This window comes from Nelumbo lutea, chromosome 2 (assembly GCF_056320005.1).
Source record: "Nelumbo lutea isolate HS-2025 chromosome 2, American lotus-T2T, whole genome shotgun sequence".
NCBI lineage: Eukaryota > Viridiplantae > Streptophyta > Magnoliopsida > Proteales > Nelumbonaceae > Nelumbo > Nelumbo lutea.
Genome location: NC_142685.1, coordinates 27,986,575 through 28,009,287, shown reverse-complemented (window position 1 = coordinate 28,009,287; position 22,713 = coordinate 27,986,575). Strand labels below are relative to the sequence as shown.

The 22,713-nt window shown below is 37.0% G+C and overlaps 1 protein-coding gene across 4 annotated transcripts; it reads right to left on the bottom strand.

Annotated features, from left to right (window-relative positions):
• Window positions 1–46: 46 nt before the first annotated feature.
• Window positions 47–22,405, bottom strand: BRIZ1 (zinc finger (ubiquitin-hydrolase) domain-containing protein). Of its 4 annotated transcripts, XR_016106923.1 has the most exons (14): window positions 21,893–22,405; window positions 21,738–21,808; window positions 15,557–15,874; window positions 15,347–15,455; window positions 15,143–15,257; window positions 14,948–15,045; window positions 8,748–8,854; window positions 8,339–8,582; window positions 7,880–7,933; window positions 7,184–7,327; window positions 6,980–7,044; window positions 3,990–4,088; window positions 583–637; window positions 47–491 (listed from the first exon to the last, which is right to left on the bottom strand). XR_016106923.1 is itself a non-coding variant. In XM_088968488.1 (13 exons), exons 3-13 carry the CDS (start codon window positions 15,859–15,861, stop codon window positions 309–311), a joined length of 1,479 nt encoding a protein of 492 aa, XP_088824614.1. In that variant the 5' UTR covers window positions 15,862–15,874; window positions 21,738–21,808; window positions 21,893–22,405; the 3' UTR covers window positions 47–308. The 4 variants fall into 4 exon arrangements, 3 of the variants coding, with proteins under 3 accessions (XP_088824614.1, XP_088824615.1, XP_088824613.1); XM_088968488.1 differs by lacking the exon at window positions 3,990–4,088; XM_088968489.1 differs by lacking the exons at window positions 3,990–4,088; window positions 21,738–21,808.
• Between the last annotated feature and the right edge of the window lie 308 nt (window positions 22,406–22,713).

Below are 22,713 nucleotides of genomic sequence, written 5' to 3'. Positions count from 1 at the left end.
GTATCTTAACATACTGGGTTATGATTCTAACTTTCAACAGATTCTGAGTTTCATCAAGTTTTTGCCTACGAATCACCAGTTATTAAAAATTTTCTTCAGAGTCTGAACATACAGGTTTTTTGATGGGTAAGGTAAATTTCAAGTTCTCAACATACATTGTATTGCGTGAAAAATATTCAAGTTTACAAGACTATATTCCTTTCACTTTATCTTCTTGGGGACTGACGCAGCCAAACAAAAATCTTGATTGCATGGAGCTGTATATTATTTACAAAAAGAAAAAATAATGTGACTACTCATTGAAAACCTCACTTCCGCCTTCTGTTTGTCCTTGAATTCTTATTCTTCTTGGTATTGCTTGTGCTTGATGTTGATGGTGATGGTGATGATTGCTGTCGTACAGGCAATAGAGTTCCACCTTTGATATCATCTGAATCTGGCAAGTTAGCAACGGTTTTCTGTGCTTCAATGTAGACACTGAGATCTCTGATCTGTATTTAACCCACATGTGGAGCTAATAATAAGTAAATCACAGCTTTAACTAGCTTAAACACAACCAAATTCATAACTGATTGCAAAAACCTGTTCTTCCAGATCTTTCATCTTCACAGCCATCGACAACATTGTTGACCTTTCCCTAAAACAGATATAAATAAATAAATAAATATAAAAAGTCAGCCAGATAATAGTAATTCAAATTAAACTGCATATGGGCAACAGTCCAACCGCACCCATCCTCTTATTAAGGGGTGTTTTTTTTGTAATTAACGCAATACACTAACTTTTCAATGTAGGTGATAATAGCAGGATTCGAGTCTACGTCTCTGCCACTTAACATTAGGAATGGCAATGGGATGGATTCGGGGCAGGAATTACATTCCCCATCCCCGACCCCGACCCCCAAATCATCCCCCATCCCTGTCCCAGACCCGTCAGGTAAAGGAATTCTCCTCCATCCCTGACCCCAATGGATTAATTCCCCGTCGAAGATTCAAATCCCCAAGACTGAGGGAAAAAGAGAGAGAAAGTTGAGAGAAAGAGGGACTGAGTGTCTGAGACTGAGAGAGAGAGAGGGGGGGGGATCGTTGCGAGTTGCGGTCGGTGACAATAGACATCGAATAGGCAACGGCGATGGCGGTCAGCAACGATAGAAAAAGAAAGATTGAAGTACTAGGTTTTAGTTTTCAGTTCTTTCTTCTTTGAGTCTTTCTCTGTCCTCTGTTGAGTTATAGTCGGCGATGATAAACGTCCAATGTCTGACGGGCAATGGCGACGGCAATCGACAACAATAAATGAAGGAAGAATGAAGAGCTAGAATTCTTTGAGACTCTCTGTCCTCTCACATCTGTCTTCCGAGTGGTAGTCAAGACTCAGCGATAGTCTCGAGTGTTTTTTACTTTTTTAGAATGAGTAGTTTTTGTCTTAAAAGTTTTAATCTCTTACAAATAAATGAATAATATATAATATTGGAGCTGGGGCAGGGAGTGCATTCCCCATCCCTGTCCCCAAACCCGACCAGGGATTTCGGGATACCCCATTCCCGACCCTGACCCTGCTAAAGTACTCCCATATCCGACCCTATTAGATCGAGGAGCCCGAATACCCATGGGGAAAATTGCCATTCCTACCTAACATGCCAACCGAACTACCACTTGGTTATTAGGGGGGGCCAGCATATATGACTTTGTTTTTTTTTTTTAAATACACAACTGCCACATCAGCAAAAATATATTGATTTTTTTGATATGGAAGTTGTTTTTTTGCTTTGAAAAGCAAAACCAATCATTTTAACGAGCACCCCTTAAGTTGGTTGGCCACTTAGATAGGTGTGGTAGTGATATCACCCCTAAGTTGGATCGTTATAGTTGACTACATACGATATCATCCATCAACAGTGGAGTGTGGATATTTGGGATATCATGGCAACTGTGGATGCTGCTTGACAAATAAGTCAGAAAACTGTGACCTCGGAAATTTTGAATCATGGTACATGTGTTTCTATCACTCCAGTTCTGCTGATTGCCTTCAGTAGACTGGAGGGTGAACACAATAAATGGCCCGTATTTACATGCTTGAAGGTACATTCCTTCTGGATCCTGATAATAGATATCAGCAGATCCCAATGCTGGATCCCAAAGCAGATAACGAGGCACCAAAAATGTTTGACAGTGTCAAGTTTCGACTTTATTCTTGGTTTTCCCTCCCTCCCAACTCTATTCTTTCTTTCCACCTTGAACATAGCAGTTAAAAACATCCTAGACTTTGGGGGATATCAAGCAAGACCTTTCGTTAGGGAAGAGAAATCAATTGACACTCATTCCAAGAAAACTGACAAAAATAAAAATTCAAATTTCCAGATTTAGATCAAATCTATTCTTCCCTCTAAACATGGTTTTTGCTGTTGATCCGGACGGTCGGACCAGGAATCATCCAGGCAACTGATTCCGTTTTACCCAAACCCAATCTTTGACCAAAAACCGTTAAATCGGTCAACAACCCATTGACCCAGGCAGTCAAACCATTGACCCGTTCAACGGTTTCTGACCATTTTTAAAATTTAATTATTATTTTGTTTTAATTTATTTTGTCAAAAAGGGTCATCCATTCAGACCGGACAGTCAAACCATCAATCCAGAAACTGATGGCCAGAACGGTTCCGATTCCGAATTATTTTTTAAAGCATTGCTCTAAAACAAAATAAAAAAATAAAAGTATATATCTATTTATATATATATTAATTTTTTTATAAATGGTTCATATTACTTCATTAACTGTTCACTGTTCAATTGAAACCCAATTAACAATTAACACTAAATAAAATCTGACTTTACAAAAAAGAGTACAACCCGTATAAAAATCCTAAGACTGTATTCCCCATAATGGCCCAACCCAACTAATAACACCCTAGTTTTTTTTTTTTTATAAATGGTAATATATATAATTAGACGATCTATGTCAGCATCTCTCTCCTTTGAGAGAAACTATTTTTCTATCTTCTTTTGTTTTAAAAATATAAAGTAATCATTATCATTAATACATTATATTATTAAAGAGAGAAAGAGAGAAATATTATATTAGAGAGAGAATTAACAGTGTATCAATGTGTATGTGTGTGTGTGAGAGAGAGAGAGAGAGAGAAATATCGTATTATTAAAGAGAAAAATGAGAGACAGAGATGTTAGATAGTTTCTTAGGCCCCATAGGGAATGTAAATCTCATTCAAGAGAGCAATAATGAAATATGTTATTAAAGAAAGAGAGTTGGAACATTTGGGTATTTTAGGCCCCCCTAGATAATGGAATTCCCATTCAAGAGTTTTAAAGAGATTCACGATAAAAGTGTTAATAAAATATTAATAAACTATTAAAGAAATATTAGTAAAATAGTAATAAAATAATAGTACTATAATAAATTATTAATAAATAAATACAATAATGTATAAATGTTTTATTTATACAATGTAAAGTAATAATATTATTAATAATATAATAATATTTAAGTAATAATGTTAATATTGATATAATATAATTAAAGTAATAATAGTATAAATTAACGGAATATTAATAAACTAATAAGAAAATAAAACATAATAATATAATAAAGTATTGAAATATTAATAAAATCCAATTCCAATTCCCAACTAAACCAAGTAGGCGTTAGGAATAGGTGATTCTAAGGGGGTTTTCCTTTTTCGGATTTTTAGAGGGGGAAAAGTTGGTCAATGGGGTTTTGGTTCCCATTGACCAAGAATCCCATGTTCTTTTTTCAGATTTACATGGGAACCAGGGAAAGTTTATTTTCCTGGGTATCACTTACCCGAGTAGGTAACACCCATCTCCTAGGTGGGTAAATAACTTTCCCACCTAGGGGGGAAGTTGCCAACACTTGAATGGGACAATAATGCCCTTTTCAATAATGGATTTTTATGGCTAAAATGGCCATTGCCTTATTTACATGAGAAATAAAAGAACATGGGTAAATGCACTTACCCGGGTAAGTGTTTCCCAGGAAAAATTTACCCAGGTAACTGCATTTACCTGGGTAAGTAACTTTCTGAAAAGCAAACGGGCCTAATTCCGATTCCAATCCTGTTTTTCAAACATTATAATAGTTAATAAAAGTTAAGAAATTTGGTTTACTTCAAATGCTAATTAAAAATGTTTCAATTTCACTTAAAATCAAACTTAATAAATACTAATTAAGAAATTTGTTATTTTATGTTTTACTGTTTAACCTCAACCTATTAAAGATTGGATCCAATTTGGATATCCAACTTTCCATAATGTATTCAAATTTGAATCACCATATGTGAGATCTAACCGGATCTTTGGGTTGGATCAGGTTTGGATATGACTATCCTTTCTCACTACCATTTATCTATTTGGTTTCTTTAAAATTCTAAATAAAAGCGTTTCAATTTCACTTAAAAATCAAACTTAATGAACATTAACAAAAATAAGAAATTTGTTAGTTTACGTTTTACTAGCAAGGACCCTTGTGATGCACGGAATTTGTCATTGATAATGGAAACTGATAACTATTATAAGGAATGCTATGTTGTTTAAAATAATTAATCTTTATTTTATTAATGCTATGCTTTAATAATTTAGTAATTTCTATTAATTATATCAATAATTTTTAAATAAAAGTATTAATTTATTGCCAATGATTAAATGTTTCAATTTTTTACTTTATTAATAAATTATTGTTCTATTTTATTAATGATTAATTGTTTTAATCTTTTGTAAATGTTACTTAAATATTTAAAATACTTACATATAAACAAATATATAAAGTTAAGTTATAGCCATAATTAAATTAATCTAAGCATGAGCTCAAGGTTTAAGACTTTGGGTTAGATTTCAAATTATAATTTTCTAACAATTAACCAATTAATAAGATTTGAATATGAATAGGGATGGCAATGTCCCCCGTCCTTTTGGGTACTCAATATCGGGTCAGGGATGGAGATTGCCTTAGCAAGGACAAGAATTGATAGTGATACCCAACCGAGGATAGAGACGAAGATGGGAAAGTGAATTCCTCGCCTTGCCCTAACTCTGATTATATATAGTATTATTTATGATATTTTTTTATATCAAAATATATTTAAAACATTTTTATATTTAAAAAAATCCCTTATTTTGAGTAAATATATTTTATGAAAATAATTTTAATTTAAAAATTCCAGGGATTCAGGTTCCCAGCAAAGAACCCGTCTCTACTAGGAATCGGGGATGGAGGGTCATATTTTATCCTTGGTAGGGATCGGGGTCAAAGATGAAGATTTGTTTCAAAGTTGGGATCGAGGATGAGGAGTATGGTCCCCACCCCGTTGCCATAGTTTTATATTAACATAGGCAAGTTTGGCCCTATCCCAAGCCCATACAAATATTATTATGCTTAGGGTATGGCAAGGCTAAGCTACGCAGCCTATAAAATTGTTAATACACTATCAAAACCTGGCTTGAGATCTTTTATGCTTTTGGTTCATTATGCTACATAATGGGGGTAGCTCAACCCCCATAGCTCCTTCGAGTTCAATATTAATAATTTTTATCTAAAAATAGTTAAAAACCCAAAAATAGTGCATGCATGGGTTGTGCTTAGATTTGATTCATTCTAATTACAAATTTCACATTGCTCTTAGGGGTGCAACTTAAGGGATTGGGTCAGGTTGAGGATCAACCAAAGCCTAACTTAAAGTCTTAAACCTTGAGCTTGGGCTTAGATTAATTTAATTATTAATGAAGTAAAATAAATAAAATAGAATACTAACGGATAATATGAAAAAATAATTATTTATTATGTAATTAGTAGTAATTTATTATTTTATTAAACATTATTAATATACTTAATATAAATTACTAAATTATTTTTTGTAACAAATTACTAAAATAAAGATACTAATAAAATAATTAAATTATCAATTTCCATTATTTCACTTTTCCTTAATAAATCTCGTGCATCGCACGGGTCCCCGCTAGTAACGTAGTAAGTTCAACACTATATATCAAGTAAACCCAACCACCACCAATTGGGTGAAGTTTACAAGCAACATCAGCAACCCAAGGGTTCTCTAAGTTTGCGTTTGGCATTTGTTACCCGGAACTACCTAAACCAAAACTAATTGCCACTGACTGAGCTCATAAATAACACCAGCAACCCACTCTAGTTCCAGAAAATTTGTATTTGACATTTGTTATCTAGCCCTGCTTGACCAAACAAAGCCTAACCCATGGAAATCCTTCTACTAAGCTCAAGTTCTAGCAAACTACTGCCCTGTTCAGCAATTACTCCATAATAATGTAACCTTTGTTCTGCTTTGTTTTATTATATTTCCTTCTTTTCTTTTGGAGGATAGACAATTACAGAGTTTTCTTTCCAAAATGATGATGCACGTCCTCTATATGTGGAAATGGAACCCATGTAACAGATGAAGATGTTTTCTTGGTTGACCATGGACTTAAAAAAAAATGAGTGGCTCGAGATACTTAGTAGTCCAATACAATTAAATTCACTTTTATTATATTAATAAATTGCAATAACCTATGAGTTTAGTAATTCTTGAATTTTCGCATTTTAGAAGAGATGCATCTTATCCTATAAGGCCATTACCAATGCTGGTCCCAACAATCAAATGTCATGGGAAAACGCACCGGGTAAAGTCCTAACCTTTGGCTCTGTTTTTTGGCATGTTGTCACCTTTAGACTCAAGCTAACATTCCAAGACTTTCGCCCAAGATTTTATCATTGCATCAAGCAATAGCCCCTGGATGCAGCTCACAAGATTATTTTTGGGTAATTACATGGCCATGAACCTTCTATGTGTTCGCAAAAAAGGCTCATATAGGCAGAATTGTTTCTCATGTTTTCAATTGTTTTCCCAATGAAAAGAACATTAATTGCACCATGCATAGAATCCAGAGGTTAAAGGAGAAAACAAAAGAAAATGAAAAAGGAAAGAAAAAAACTATACCTGTCTTCAGTTTCCTCAACTTGTTGTCGTAAGAGTTCTTGATTCTTAAGAAGATTCTCATGCATCTAACATGGAAACAGATGAGAGGAAAGATCAAGTGAGGGCATTTGAAATGCAATGGAGATCTATAGGTACAGGAAAAAGTATATCATCCAACTGAAAAGAACAAATATAGGGAGGAAAGAAGGGAGGCAGAGAGATTACTTCACTAACAGCTTTCTTTTCTTCGACACATTTGTCAAGTTTAAACTGAATATCCTGCAAATTCAAAGATATAGCCTTTTCCACTGCTTCAGAAATGGCCTTCTCCTTTTTTCCCTTAGCCTCCACAAGTAAAGTTTCGTAATACTGGAAAGTTAAACAACATGACAATATGTCAACTCTTCCAAGGTGCTTCATGTTTAAGTTATCACTATCACAAAGAAAGAAACCCAAGATACCAGAGTGTACCACAATGACTGTTAAGTGGTATGAGTATCATCCAAGTGCACCTGGCAGAGTGCACAGGATGGTAGGAGGGACAAATGAACAATCAGGTCCCATTCATGTGTTGCTGAAGCCTTTTTTTTCTTAGTGATGATGGTTGGGGTTTGGTTAAGAACTAAGAACTTCAGCCAAAATTGAGAAAACTGAATAATTCTAACTTGATGCAATCAATACTCAGGATAATCTACTGCAGTTGTTTACTAGCCTAGTAGATCATCAGGGTAATAATGTCCAATGGAGCACTGGACCCAATGGCATTTTAAACTTCACCTCTTACTGTAAATGCAATTATTGTAACCAGAAATCCATAACTCTACAGTATCTCTTGTATATATAAGAGTTTTGGCATGACCAACTAAATTCAATAAGGAAACACACAGAGATTAAAAGGATCTAACATGCAATTGTACTTACTTGTCTTTGATTCTCAAGCTGGGTTGCAAGCAAACGATTGTATTCATCAAAGATCTGTTATCAAGTGCATAAATCAATAGAAAATACAAGCATAGCCATGAATTAATAATCATGCATGTCCATTGAGCAACAAGGTCAAAACATCAAACTATTCCAAGATTATTCATATACCTATCTCAGACATCTCAGAATGTTGAAACAAAATAGGAAAAAAATAGACACCTCAGAATGCAAATGATGCATTATAATATGATCCCAGGAGGACCCTCCAAACCACACTTTAGACAAGTCAAACCCAATGAAGTCAAATCAAATAAACTCTGCAACATCGATCATGTAAAGGTTTTGAATCCAAACAAGTGGGATCTACAATACTAAATTAGTAATGATATTTTAAGAGAAATAACGAGTCAACATCTACAATTAGAAAAAGGATTAATTGATGGAATAGATTATTACTGCTTCAACTTTACTATCTCCACTAATTCCAGGATCCTCACTGCATTCATAAGTCCCACAATCACCATCCATTGCTCCTCTACAGCGTGCATTCAATTCTACCAACTTGCTATCAGTTTTTGACTGATTTAGTCGGTGAACATAACTATCGCCTACATAATCCCAAACACGCTGTGTTTCCAAATCAAGAGAATAACAATGCTGTGTATCTTTCCAATGCCTGATAGCATGACCTTCTTTATACCTAAATCAGCAATGCAATTTCAGTTATCAGATAGAAATTGGCAATAGGAAAAATATTCACAGAAAAATAATTAACCACGTAACCAATAGAAAAACATATGTTATATCAGTTTAGAGCCACATGGATGATCCTAAAGAAGTAAGAGAACTGCAAAGTATAATCTACCTTCCACATCCTACAAAACCACAGATCACACAAATCCAGAGATTCCCTGATGTTCCACAAATAGAGCAAGTTGGTTTCTCAGCCTGCTGCTGACAAAATCGACAAACCTAAAAGAAGTATGATTAATAAATCATTGCTGCCAAACTACTGCTAATGTGGCTAGGAGAAATACAATCATTACAACACAAATTAGGTTTGGATACTTCCCATAAAGACCTGATAGAGTGCCAAAAACAATCCAATAGCTATTATAGTATACTACAAGATGCATCCTTGCATTCTCAAGATGGACATCACAGCATCAAATTGTTTTTGAGTGTTAGAATACACAAATCAGGGGTATTTTGGTCCTTTGGGTTTATCTATTTGAGAGTGAAAGGTCTATTTTATTTAAGATATTGTCCCATCACTTATGAGGGGCAATATGGTCTTTCTTGTAACAATGTTATTGGAGATAAATACAAGTGGGCTGGCTAGAGGTGGACTGATTTTTTTTCCTAATCTAGTTGAACCCTTCTTCTCCTCCTCCTTCTTCTCTTCTTCTCTTCTTCTTCTCTACTTTAATCTAGAATCGAATAGGGATTTTACATGGTATCATAGCAATAAAATCTAGTTCTCTTTTCCCTTTTTTTCTTCTTTCCTCACTGTTTGTCTTCTTCCTGGGTTCGCCATCAACCATTTCAGCTTTCTTCGATTTTCTTCTAGCCTGAGTGGAAGCTCGACAAGAGGTCAAAAAACAGTAGTCGTTTTGTGGTTTTGGAGGTGAGTATGCCTCCAGTTACTGTGGTGGTGGTCGTTGAGGTTGTGTACTAGATGCCCTCTATTCTGTGATACGAAGAGGGCTGTTTGTGGACAGGTATGAACAGTTATGTTTTTTCTGCCCAAATAGTGGACTGTAAATGCTGTGTTTTGGTTCAAAATATTTTTTTTGTGGAGGTTTGAAGTGACTAGTATGCATATCGGCCTTGTTCTCCTCTGTTTTTTACCTCATATGTATGCTGAAAGTAGGGTTTTTCGACTGCTGAAGTTCACGACAGCAGTGGTGTGGTGGTGGTTGTACTATGTTGAATGGTGTGTGGATGCTTCTGAATAGTTGAAAGTGAAACATTGTGTCGTGTGGTGGTGTTTATACTGATTTCTGTGTTTGATTTAATGACATTGTGATTTCAGCTTTTGTATTTGATGTGCAATGTGTATTTGAAGAAGTTGGTAGTGCTGAAAGTGAGATAAGTTTTGTGGAAGTGTGTGAGGTTGTGCTGAATATTTGAAGGTGAATTAGTTAAGATGGCATCGATTGGAGATGGTAATGACAATAAAACAGGCGTTATGATTTCTCCAGATTACCTAAATGTTCAAATGACATCTATTAAGTTGAATGGTGAGAATTATGTGCCGTGGGCAAAATCTATTGAGGTGTTTTTAAAGGCCAAGAAAAAAGTAAAACATGTGAGAGAGGAGAAACCCTCCTCTGATTCTCCGGGGTTTAGTGATTAGGAACAAGAAGATGCACAAATAATGACATGGCTGTGGAATAGCATGGAACCAAAAATTAGCGTGAACTTTATGTTCCTAGATACAACTAAAGAAATCTGGGATCATGCTAAAAAACTGTACTCCGGACAAGACAATACAACTAGGGTGTATCAGTTGTACCAAGAGTACTTTAATCTGAAGCAAGGCGGTCAAAGCTTGGAGGAATACTATGCAAGTCTGAGGAATATCCGAAATGAGCTCAATGTGTATCATCCTCTGACACAGGATGTTCAGATTCAGCAACAACAGTGTGAGCAATTTGATGTGACAAGATTTCTGGTGGGATTGAAGGCTGAATATGAACTTGTCCGAGCACAAATACTGGGGGGGTCTGCTCTTCCCTCACTTGAAGAAGTTTTTGCCCGTCTTGGGAGGACATCTATTGAGTCTATAAAGCATTCTTCTCTCTCAGACAGATCTGGTTTTGTGGTGACTAGAGGGGGAGGCCGTGGAAAAAGAGGTGGTGGTCGTGGTCGTGGACTTCCAGGTAACCGTGGTGGTCCCATGTTTAATCGTGCTGGCGGCCGAAGTGGAGGTCGGGACTCGGGGGGAGGTCGTGGTAAAGGAAGAAGTAATGCCCCTAGGAAGTGTACACACTGTGGATTAGAGGGGCATACGGTTAATTTCTGCTATGATTTACATGATCCACCCAACACTTGGGCTAACCATGCTGTGACTAAGGGTAGTGGTACAATTATTGATAGTCAACATACTGACCCGATCCCCTCCACATCTACTGGTGCTTCTGGGAAGGAGATGGTGAGTGTACCCCGTGCAGTATATGAGCAGTTCCTTCAGACATCTCAGCAGAACACAGCTACCCTTGCCCATTCAAGTATGGCTTGCTTGGCTTCCAAGCCTTCACATTAGATTATTGACTCCGGAGCCTCGGACCATATGTATGGGACTTAATGTATTTTCTTCTCTTTCTCGGTCCTCCACATCTCAAACAGTTACTCTTGCTAATGGTTCTACATCTCCCATCTGTGGTGTTGGTGATGTTGATCTCTCCTCCTTGTCTTTATCATCTGCTTTATATGCTCCCAAGTTCCCTTTTAATCTTATGTCTGTTAGTAGATTAACCAAGTCACTTAATTGTTTCATAACCTTTTATCCCTCTTCTTGTGTGTTTCAGGATCTCAAGACGGGGATGAAGATTGGTAGAGGGCATGAGGCAGGTGGATTGTATTAACTTGATGGTGGTGGCCCTCCAATAGCTTTTCAATCGTCTCTTACTCCTCTTCAATGGCACTGCAGACTTGGTCATCCTTCTCTCAAGGCTCTGAAGTTGTTGGTTCCTTCCTTGAGTCATCTTTCATCTTTGGATTGTGAGTCATGTCAGCTTGGGAAACATCATAGAGTCTCTTTTAGTCCAAGAGTTGATAGTCGTGTCTCTAGTCCTTTTTCTTTAGTTCATTCTGATGTCTGGGGTCCGATCAAAGTGATGTCATACAATGGCTATAAGTATTTTGTAATTTTTGTTGATGACTTTTCAAGGATGACATGGATTTATCTTATGAAAGATCGCAGTGAATTGTCTTCTATTTTTCAAAAAATTTATTCTAAAATGCGTGCCCAATTTGGTGTTCATATTAAAATTCTTCGCTCTGATAATGCCAAAGAGTACACCTCAATACCATTTCAGCAATACTCAGAGCACCATGGGATAATTCATCAAACTTCTTGTGCCTACACCCCATAACAGAACGGTGTAGATGAATGGAAAAATCAACATCTCCTTGAAATTGCTCGGTCTTTGATGCTTAATATGAATGTCCCAAAGCATTTTTGGAGTGATGTCATCCTCACATCCTGTTTTCTCATCATTCGGATGCCCATGTCCATCCCTGGAAGTCAATCCCCCTTCTCGGTGTTGTTTCCCACCTTGTCTCCGTTTCCTCTCACCCCAAGAGTCTTTGGATGTGTTTGTTTTGTTCAAAACTTTGGGCCTGGTTTAGACAAGTTAGATACACGAACTACTAAATGTATCTTCCTTGGCTACTCAATGACTCAGAAATGGTATAAGTGCTATAACCCTAACTTCCAAAAGTCATTTGTGTGCTCCGATGTCAACTTCTTTGAATCAGTTCCTTTTTTCTTTCTTAGATACTGTGGTTTCTTCTCCTTCCTCCTTAGTTCCTCTTCCCATCCCTGTTGTGGATACCCTTCCCGTGGTTCCCATTCCAGATGCAGATTCACCTCCCATGCCAATTACTACTGAGAGGCCACCAATCAAACAAGTGTACACCGGCCCCTCCTCCAATTCAGCCCTCGTCGACAAATCCTGTCATTGCTTCTTCTCCCTTAGACCTTGATCTTCCTATTGCCCTGCGGAAAGGTAAACACACTTGTACTTCTCATCCTATTTCACACTATGTTTCGGCTGCTCACCTTTCTTCTTCTCATCGCAACTTTATATTGTTGCTATCATTTGTTTCCATTCCCAAGACTGCCCAGGAAGCCCTTACCTCCCTAGGGTGGCGACAAGCCATGGAAGAGGAACTCTCTACTCTACAACACTATCACACGTGGGAACTCACTGCTCTTCCTCCTAGTAAGCATGTTGTTGGGTGTAAGTGGGTCTATACAGTGAAGTATCTTCCATATGGCAGTGTGGAGCGATTGAAGGTCAAGTTAGTGGCCAAGGACTATTCTCAGTTGTATGGTGTGGACTATATAGACACATTTTCTCCCATGGCTAAAATTGGTTCAGTTCGGGTATTGATTTCATTAGCTGCTATGTATGATTGGCCTCTTGTGCAACTTGACAAAAAAATGCTTTCCTACATGGTGATCTCATTGAGGAAGTGTATATGGAGCAACCACTAGGGTTTGTTGCTCATGGGGAGGATGGTAAGGTTTGTAGACTCCAAAAGGCAATTTATGGACTGAAACAATCTCCGCGTGCATGATTTGGCAGGTTCAGTGAAGTAGTAAAAGACTTTGGGATGAAACTGTGCCAGGTAGACCATTCTGTGTTCAACCATGACTCAAAAGATGGGAAAATCTTGCTAGTGGTGTATGTGGATGATATTGTCATAACTGGGAGTGACAGTAATGGGATTCACAAGTTGAAGAAATTCCTACAGGACCACTTCAATACGAAAGATTTGGGTAAGCTAAAGTACTTCCTGGGAATAGAAGTTGCAAGGTCAAGGCACGGAATTAACTTATGTCAAAGAAAATATATTGTCTCGATTAGAGTAGATTATATTTGTGACAAGCTGGGACTATATGACATATACTCTCTAGCTTGAGGGGGAGTGTTAGAACACACAAATCAGGGGTATTTTGGTCATTTGGGTTTATCTATTTGAGAGTGAAAGGTCTATTTTATTTAAGTTTAAGTTATGTGTCCCATCACTTATGAGGGACAATATGGTCTTTCTTGTAACTATGTTATTGGAGATAAATACAAGTGGGCCGGTTAGAGGTGGACTGATTTTTTTTCCTAATCTGGCCGAACCCTTCTTCTCCTCCTTCTCTTCTTCTTCTCTACTTTAACCTAGAATTGAATAGGGATTTTACACTGAGCAAAGCAAAAGAAAAAACTAGGGAGCTATTTAGTTCCATTGTCATTTATTAAATAAATGTTTTGTACAACACCTTCCTTGAAAATGAGAAAAGGTGTTGAAAAACTCTTTTTTACCATTTTCTGACAGCTAGGCTCCATTAGAGACCATTAGGCACCACATCAGGTGAATAGTGAAAAAATGCCTAAGCATAGGGGAACATCAAAAAGGTGTTTCCCCTAACAAATATCTTTCACACAACCCAAAAAAGACATTTATTTTATAAACGGTTTAACTAAACAACACTTCAAACTCCATTGGGGAAAATGCCCATGGGGCACTAAGCTGGCATCGTTTTTCAGATAAACAAAAATGGAATAAAAAACCATCTAGTACATGTTAATCCCTATTTTTGACAGTTACCATTTCATTAGGGATAAAACAGATCAGAGAACAAAAATTTTTAAATGAAAATAAAAGAAAGCTTTTATCAGTGGTAAGTTTCCAAATTCTTAGCATAACAATTTCTATGAACAGCTTAAAAAAACAATATCTATGAACTACTAACAAGAAGGTAACCAAGAAATGATATGATCACAATAAATTCTTTATCTAGATCAATTAAATCTCCCTTTCAGGTTGTAGGATTACTAGATTTTGAAGTGCACTTACAAACTCTATCTAGAGTCTTTAGACTGCTCAGATCTCCATGCTGTATTCCAAAAATAAAAATATCTTAAAATCAGATAATCATTTACTTATTATCATTACACTTTTATTTTAATATTTATTACTTTTTTGGGTGATGGAGGATAGGAAGTTCAACAGAAAGATGCACTGTTAAATTATATAATAAAACCAACAATTAATGATATGCAAAATGAAAAAAAAAAAAAGAAGAAAAAGAAAAAGAAAAATTAGGCTACATCACACGTGGATGTAAATTATTGAATGAGTTGTGAACAACTATGCTTGAAATTATCACAAGATCCTAAAACATTACTAGATTCCTTTATTTTTTTTTAGTATCATTACAAAATAAAACATGAAGTAGTTTACACAATTGGATTTCTGCGGCCACAAACATAAGAAATCACAAACAAGTACAAGAAATTGAAAAGATTAAAAAACAAGAACAAGATAAACTCTACTTACTGGACAGGATGAGTGAGTCCATCTCGAAATGCATGCACATTGGAAAGAATGATCGCAAAGTGTCGTTAGAATCCCACTGGTGTCTTGGTCCAATCTTTCTGAAAATTTGAGAAGTGCATGTTAATCAAGAAAGAGGTTCCATACTTCCATTCTCACAAAACAAAAATGGACCAGTAGAGAACGCAAGAAACTCACCGAGGCAGACAGGGCAAGTAGGTAACTCCGTAAATCCCACCGGCGGCATTCCAGCAATCTCTGCTAACTCCGTATATTCCACAGAAATCGTAAAGAGGATATGGCATACCTCAGCCTGCAACTCAACAAACAACATAAAGCCTCAAAGGATAAACTCAATAACTAAATGCTACCAATTCGTAAAAAGAAAGCAAGAACACTGGCCTCCATAGATGAGAAGCGTCGTCCGTTGAGATTGCTGTAGAAGTTGTCAGCACTCTTCTGATCAACAAGCTTAATCAAGACGCTGTACCGGTCCTCAATCCCATCATTTCTGACAAATAAATCAATATTAAAAGAGAAGGTCGAGTTGCTGAACGCCTTCAATTCAATGTTGATGCTGAACAGCCAAGAGAAAAGATTGTACACCTCTACCTGATGAGAAGCATCTCCACGACGCTATCGATGTAAGAACCGCAAAAGCGGATAAAATCATCAGAAGACAAGTGATTTGGAACCGCAACAACGAAAAGCTCGGTGGTGCTTCGAATGTCAAGGTTTGGTGGGAGGGAAGTCGAATGGCGGGAAACACTGCGAAAAAGGTGGATGATGCCTCGGCGTTCTTGAATGTTAGGGTTTGGGTTTGCGGAGGCAGAGTCGATGGGAGCACCGCTTTGTTCGCCGGCGAATTCAGTGAGCGGGTGGTTGGTATCCACAGAATGAATTTGGAGGCTGAACATGACGACCGGTGGACTGTAATCGTCGGAAATGGTATCAGTCTATCGGGGTCCAAGATTTTGACTACTACTATCTTTCACAAAGAAATGAAATGATAAATTCATCCGAATTCCCGAGCTTATATAGAATTCATGGGTCATGACGGGGGTCCGGGCAGGGCCTGGATCATAGCCATTTGGCCCATTTTCATAGGTAATAAGCCCAGCCCATCTCCGCCTAGCCCATGATCACCCTTACTTAAGTTAAGTTCTAACCTTTGTCCTTGGCCTCTTGATCAAGTCAATAATAATGATATTTTGGTTTAAAGGATATAGTAAACAGAGAGAGAGGGGGTATAATGGTAGAGAATCACCTAAAAAGTGATGGGGGAGTCTCGCCTTCTAGCACTTTATGCCCTATTTGTCTTTTGGTAAAAAAGGGTGGGTAAATTGGTTATTGAATTAGTCAATTAATCCCGTTCATTTTTCATCATTAGTGGGTTTCATAGAAAATTTACTAACACAAGATGGAACAATATTATCCTTCTAATAATGATTGTTTATAGGTAAAATGGTCATTGTTTAACATTATTTGAGAAACAAAAGAACGCTGATAAATAAACTTACCCAGATAATAAGTGAAAATTTACATAGATAAGTGCATTTATCTATGTAAATGGCTTCCCGAAAAAAGGAGGGCCTTAATTTTAGGGGTATCAATTGAACCAGATTTAGTCCAATCCAATCCAGTCCAATATGAATCTATTATAGATAGACCAGGTTCAATCCAATGAATACTCTGAACCATTTTGGACCAGTTCCAATTCAATGTCTAAACCATCCAATATGTTCAAATTGGTTTTAACTTATAATGGTTCTAACCCAAATCCAGATCATTGACACCTATATTCTTATCTTCTATCAATGGACCGAATATTGATCCAATTTGACCCAATCCAATATAAATTCATTACTGATGGACCAGGTCCAATCAATACCTTGGACCATTAAGTATGGATTTGTTCAATTCAATGTCTTATTGGTCTGTCCAATCCATCAATTTTGATTTTGATTTTGATTTATATGGTAAGTGTGCTCTCAAATGTAATGAAGAAGAGCAATGAAATCATCTCATTCAGTTGATTTTAGATTTTTAGATGACTCAAGTATGATTTAATTTTGGCTTTTGGGTCAAAAGCACAAAGCAACTCCTCAAAGAATTGGGGTCCAATGGAATCATTATCTAAGACATTCTCCTGGCAAGTGGCACCTACATGATATATGAATCCTATTTCGCAATCCTTTTTATGCCTATTGTTAAATCATAGGCATAGGGACCGGTTTATGAAAAGGATTTTTACTGTTCAGTCCACCCCCAAAAATCTTAGTTCTACCGTACATGTGGGGTGAATTCTGACCATAGATCGATACCAAATTTACGGACAGGATGCGGTTTATGGGGGACTATTAGTAGATTAAGAGGGAGCTGTAATTTCATATTTCTAAGGTGGAGTGCAGTCTTTTATGAAACCCTTGCCAGCTTATTGACACTACGGGCGGGTTAAAGTGAGTTCACATCTGCGCCCCACAACGTCTCACAGTACATCCCGCCTTGTATTGGGAACATCTCCCGATGATGACATCATCAATCCTGGTGCTATCATCAAAAGATATTTCCAATACATGGTGATGTGCTGTGGGACGTTGTGGGGTGCAGATTTGGACTCGGTTAAAGTATGGTTAACCACTTTTGGGAAACACCCAGCCTGAGCACGAAAAGACCAGGGCAAAATTGAATCTTATTTTTTAAAAGGCTAGGAAGCTTGCAGTTGGAGACCATTGCTTGGTGTAATGAAGTCTACTCTGGTTTAGTGATCGGGTACCGAGGCTGCAGCCTTCATCCAAGTTGGAGGGTCCAAGGACTAGGGGTTTGGTTGTGTAGCCCATCGCCCCCTAACCTGGCCTGAGTGTCCAGGCCTAAGATATAAGCCTGGGACAGGGTCGAGCCCATCCTGGTTTTGAGCCTAAGTCTTTTTATATATAAAATATTGCATACATTTAATATTTTATATTAAATGGCATATAGTTTGCATATAATTTTATTTTATACATTATATAATGTAAAATATTATATATAATACATATTATAAATGTGGTATTATAATCTTTTTGTATAAAATATATAAGATATGTATACATTATTATAAAACATACATATTTATGCAGGTCTGGGCTGGGCCTGAACAAAAACCTAAGCTCAAGCATGGATTTTCAGGGCTGGGCTTGTACGGGCCAAGCCAGGCCAGACTGAAATGATCACCCCTATGCTATGTCCAAGTTGGACCAGGTATGGACCCAGGCTATAACTTTTATCATAGCCTCATAGGTGCTAAGCCCTGCCTAGGGCTGGCCCATGATCACCCTTAAGGGCTTTTTTCTTTTTTTCTTTTGTTTTTTAAGCCTACCCTCGAGGGCAATGATGTTATTACAAATAAACTTTGGAGAGTAATTGAGTAGACAGTAAATAGTTCAATATGGATGCCACCACACTTTCAAATAAAATTGTTTTACTAGGGCTGCAACTTGGGCCGGGTTAGCCCAAATCCTTTCGATAATAATTGAGTGGACAGTAAGTAGTTAAATATGGATGCCGCCACACATTCAAATAAAATTGTTTTATTAGAGCTGCAACTTGGGCCGGGTTAGCCCAAATCCAACACTAACCTTAAAAAACAAGTTGATGATTGGGTTAGGGTTAGGGTCTGTTCGTTTGCTCTGACGTTTGACTTCTGAAAGTGCAATAATTATATTAAGAGGTATATTGGTATTGGTAGGGGTGAGTTTCGGTTTATTCTCGACTGGCTAAGCCTAGTAAAATTCTCCAAGTGCCAAAATTTGACAATAGCAACTAGGAAATATGGATTATGATCAACTAGCAACAAGGAAATAGCAGTACATAAATGGTATACAGCAGATGGCCCAGAATTACTAGCTAGCCAAGTCAAAACAAACACCTTATCATGATGATTCTGAACAGAATATAAATAGAACAAATCATAATCTAGCAAAACAAACACCTTTAATCTTCAATGGCAGTCACGGAACATGGTCTTAATAACCAACAACCACACATTTCTCAAAGTAGCCCACATAAGCCAATAGAACCAGTAAAACAAAGAAGAAAGCATGTTCCACACAAACCCTATTGTTTTGCTTTTCTTCTTTTTTCTGCCCACTTCTCTAACCATAATCCAACTGGAATAAAACAAGAGAACCCACAGAGTTCCAACTTTGGAACATTCCACCATCAACTCCTTACAAGATTTCATGTCTTTAATAAGAAATGACAGATAAAGGTTAGCATGAAGCCAAATTCCCTAGATGTTTTATATGTTATGTATCTGCATTAGTTGTTTTGTAAAGTCTTTCCAATAAGAGGATCCCAATCAGATCTCTGAAAGGCATATCCTCCATTTCAATTTTAAACGAAGAATCATTTTTCTCTTTGCAATATTTATTGCTCTTTGAGTGAGACCCATCTTCTATGATGCCAAGTCACTATCAACTCTCACTTTAATTTGTGAGATTCCAATCTGAAGATCAGGATTGTATAGTAATCTTTTCACCTAACCACCTTATTCTCTACCACATTTTTCCTTCTCTATTTTCTGCTTTTTGTTTTGGGTGATAGTACCATCAATCTAGGAAATTTTAGTATAGTTGAACTTCCTCTTTTGGATTACCCTACATCAAAGCCTCTTACACTTACCAATTACTGCTCTAAAGCCAACACTAGTCCATATCATATGGTTATCAATGGGCCGGGAAAATGTTGTATCAACTAAAGAAAATGGGAATCAGGGAATGGAATGCATAAAATAAAGAAAAAGAAAAAACATATGTAACCATATCATAAGTGTTGTATAAGAAAACAGAATAACTACAACATTGTAATGGAATGGCAGGAGGTATCTTTTCTGTTGCAGACTTGTTCAATCCACCAAAAAAGGTGGCAGTGGATACCACCATTTGAAAACAGAATTCCTAGTTCCGATAGCCAACCTTTTTTGTTGAATCTAAAACAGTTAGATCAGCTCTTAAACATCCAAATTTTCTAGCAGCAATGAAAGAAAAGTTAGAGATTTTAAATGATTAATCTACTTAGACATGGTTCCTTGTACTTTCTAGCATGAATACTGTTGGTAGTGTATGTATGCCAAAATGAAATTGAAAGCAGTGTTTTAAAAGGCATGGGAGGCGTACGCCTAGAGGCACGCCTCCCAGGCGAGGCGCTCCCAAAACGCCCTGAGGCGTATGCCAGAGGCGCTGACACCTCTGAGGCGTACACCTCAGGTGCAAGAAGCGTACGCCTCTTGCGCTTTTTTCATGAGACATGCTAGAGGCGTACGCCTCATGCGCCTCATGCACATCTGATATCAAAAGACAGAAAAAGAAAAGAAAAAAGAAAAAAAAAAGGAAAGGAAAGGAAAGGAAAAGAAAGGGAAGGGAAAGAAAAAGAAAGAGAAGAAAAAAAAAAAGAGAGAAGGAAAGGAAAGAGAAGGGAACAAAAGATAAGGGAAAGAAAGTGGTTTGCCCCCTGCCCCTTCGGCTGGGGGGCGAAGCCCCCCCAGACCTCCCCGCCCAATTTGTTTTTTTTTTTTTTTTTTTTGAGTTAGGGGGTCTTGCTCCGCTTCAACAAGACCCCCCCCCCTTCAACTAATGTTATGCATCTTTATTATTCTTAATATAAAATATTTTTATTAAAAATAAAGAAAAAATGAGATCCCCCCTTTCTCTTCATCCTCCTCCTAACCCCTGTCCTCTTAAGGAGGCTTATGCCTCCTTGTGTTCGGGAGGCTTACGCCTCTTGCGTTCTGAACTACGCCTCACGCCTCTAGGTAGTGGAACACCTCGGGTCACACCTCCACGTTTTAAAACATTGATTGAAAGTATATGAGTCATTAGAGGACCTTAAAGCATGTATTTTTGCTAATTGGTTTAACCAAGTGCAAGATGTCGACTTCTAAAGAACTTTCAACCCTGCTTTATGCACAAATGATATAGCTAGTTCTGACAATTGCTTTCACTCTCAAATGGGAAATCTAACAATTTAGACATAAAAAAGATGCACATCTTCATAGGTTTCTCAAGGAGCTAGTGTACATGTGGGAAGAAAAAACACCAGGCTTTCAAGATGCAAAATATTGCATTATGTTTGCAAATGCCAAACATATATAAAAACTCCAAATCTTGGTTTCACAGATTTTCTACTCATTTGTTATATGTAAACTAGTTAGACTTCTTTTGTAATTTACATGATGTTGTTCATTTTACACTATCCCCTAAATGTACCATTCTTCTATAACTCTGTGTAAATGGCATTGTATTAACTAGAAGTAACTATACTTCCAAGAATTTTGCATGGTATTGGCATAGAATTTGCCAAAAAAAAAAAAAAAAACTGCAGGACAAAATACAGAGTTAGACTATCATTTTGTACAAGAAAAAAATGTGGGAGTTGGATATCTTGTTACTCATTATGTCCCTCAAGGCAACTTAGTCACATCCATAGTGAAAGGGGAATTTTTTATTTATTTATTTGGGGCGGGGGGGGGGGGGGGGGGGGCAGCCCATTCCCTGCTCCATCTCAGGTGATATACAAGATCAATTCGATGCACGACAAGGTTAGACTACAATTCCTCTCCATATCACTCATCAACTTGAGGACGAATTGATGATATGAAGAAGATTCCAACCAGTGTGAACAGATGATGGGTCTAGGAGACATGAGCCAGTAATATGTCAATAGGGTATGCAATTAGTGTTTGAAAGAAATCAGGTACAGGAGAAATATTGCAGCAGTATTTGAAAATGAAAATCAGGTACAGGAGAAATCTTACTTTCACTTTCAGAGATACATTGAAGGGGATCTAAAAACGATGATGGTCAGGATCTTTTAACAAGAGAATAACTAAATAAAAGAACAAAATAACACTATATCAATATCTGATCAGTAAATCGGATGGAGAAATGAAAAGGTTCGTTGTTCTCTCACCAGCTTAAACACAGACTTCAACGCAGACTTAAACGCTGACGCTCGGACTCCTTAAGGCTGTTGGTGACAGAGCACGGTGTAACTGGTTGCATGTCGGTGACAGAAATAGTAAGTTTTTTCAACAGGAAGCGTAAAAATAGTATTTATTGGCTCAAAGATTCAGATGGCAATTGGTCTTCTGATCCCTTGACGATTAAAACTGCTATTCGAGATTATTTTCTTGATCTTTTTGCCTCTTCAGATCCAGTGTGCAGGCATTCCTGATGAAGAATTTGGTCCTTGTGATGTTACCCTATACAATAATAATTTCCTGTGCTGTTCCTACAACTGAAGAAGAAGCGGCTCTATTTGTAGTAGGACCGATCGACCAAAGACCCTCAGGATATTAATTCCATTAATGGGACTAACATAGTTCTCAGACCAAAAAAACACGGTGCTGAGTTTGTGAAAAGGATTTCAGACCTATTGGACTTTAGGAATGGCAATGAATAGGGTATCCCTCCAAATTGCCCAACCCATTTCCCTATCCCTGATTTTAAATCCGTTCCAAATCCGTTTAATTTTTCTTTTCAATTTTTCAAATTCATCCCGTTTTAAATCCATTCCACCCGTTAAATTGCTTCACCAAATGTTTTCTACTAAAAAGCTATGCTTTTAGTGTGACTTGAACCCAAATCAATTAATGCACAAAATCTCTTTTGTTATTTAATGAAATAAAATAGATTTTATTAATTTTTGTATTCATCAAATCAATCAATTTATTTATATGATTAATAATTTCAATTAAAAATTAAAAAAATATATATTTAAAATTAGAATTT

What these genes read in the sequence shown, in the direction of transcription:
- BRIZ1 (XM_088968488.1), bottom strand. Translation starts at nt 15,861, where the DNA reads ATGTTCAGCCTCCAAATTCATTCTGTGGATACCAACCACCCGCTCACT. An exon ending in GTGGAGATGCTTCTCATCAG is followed by an intron (nt 15,456 to 15,556) that starts GTAGAGGTGTAC and finishes TTTATTTGTCAG; the next exon opens with AAATGATGGGATTGAGGACC. An exon ending in AGCTTGAGAATCAAAGACAA is followed by an intron (nt 7,328 to 7,879) that starts GTAAGTACAATT and finishes TTAACTTTCCAG; the next exon opens with TATTACGAAACTTTACTTGT.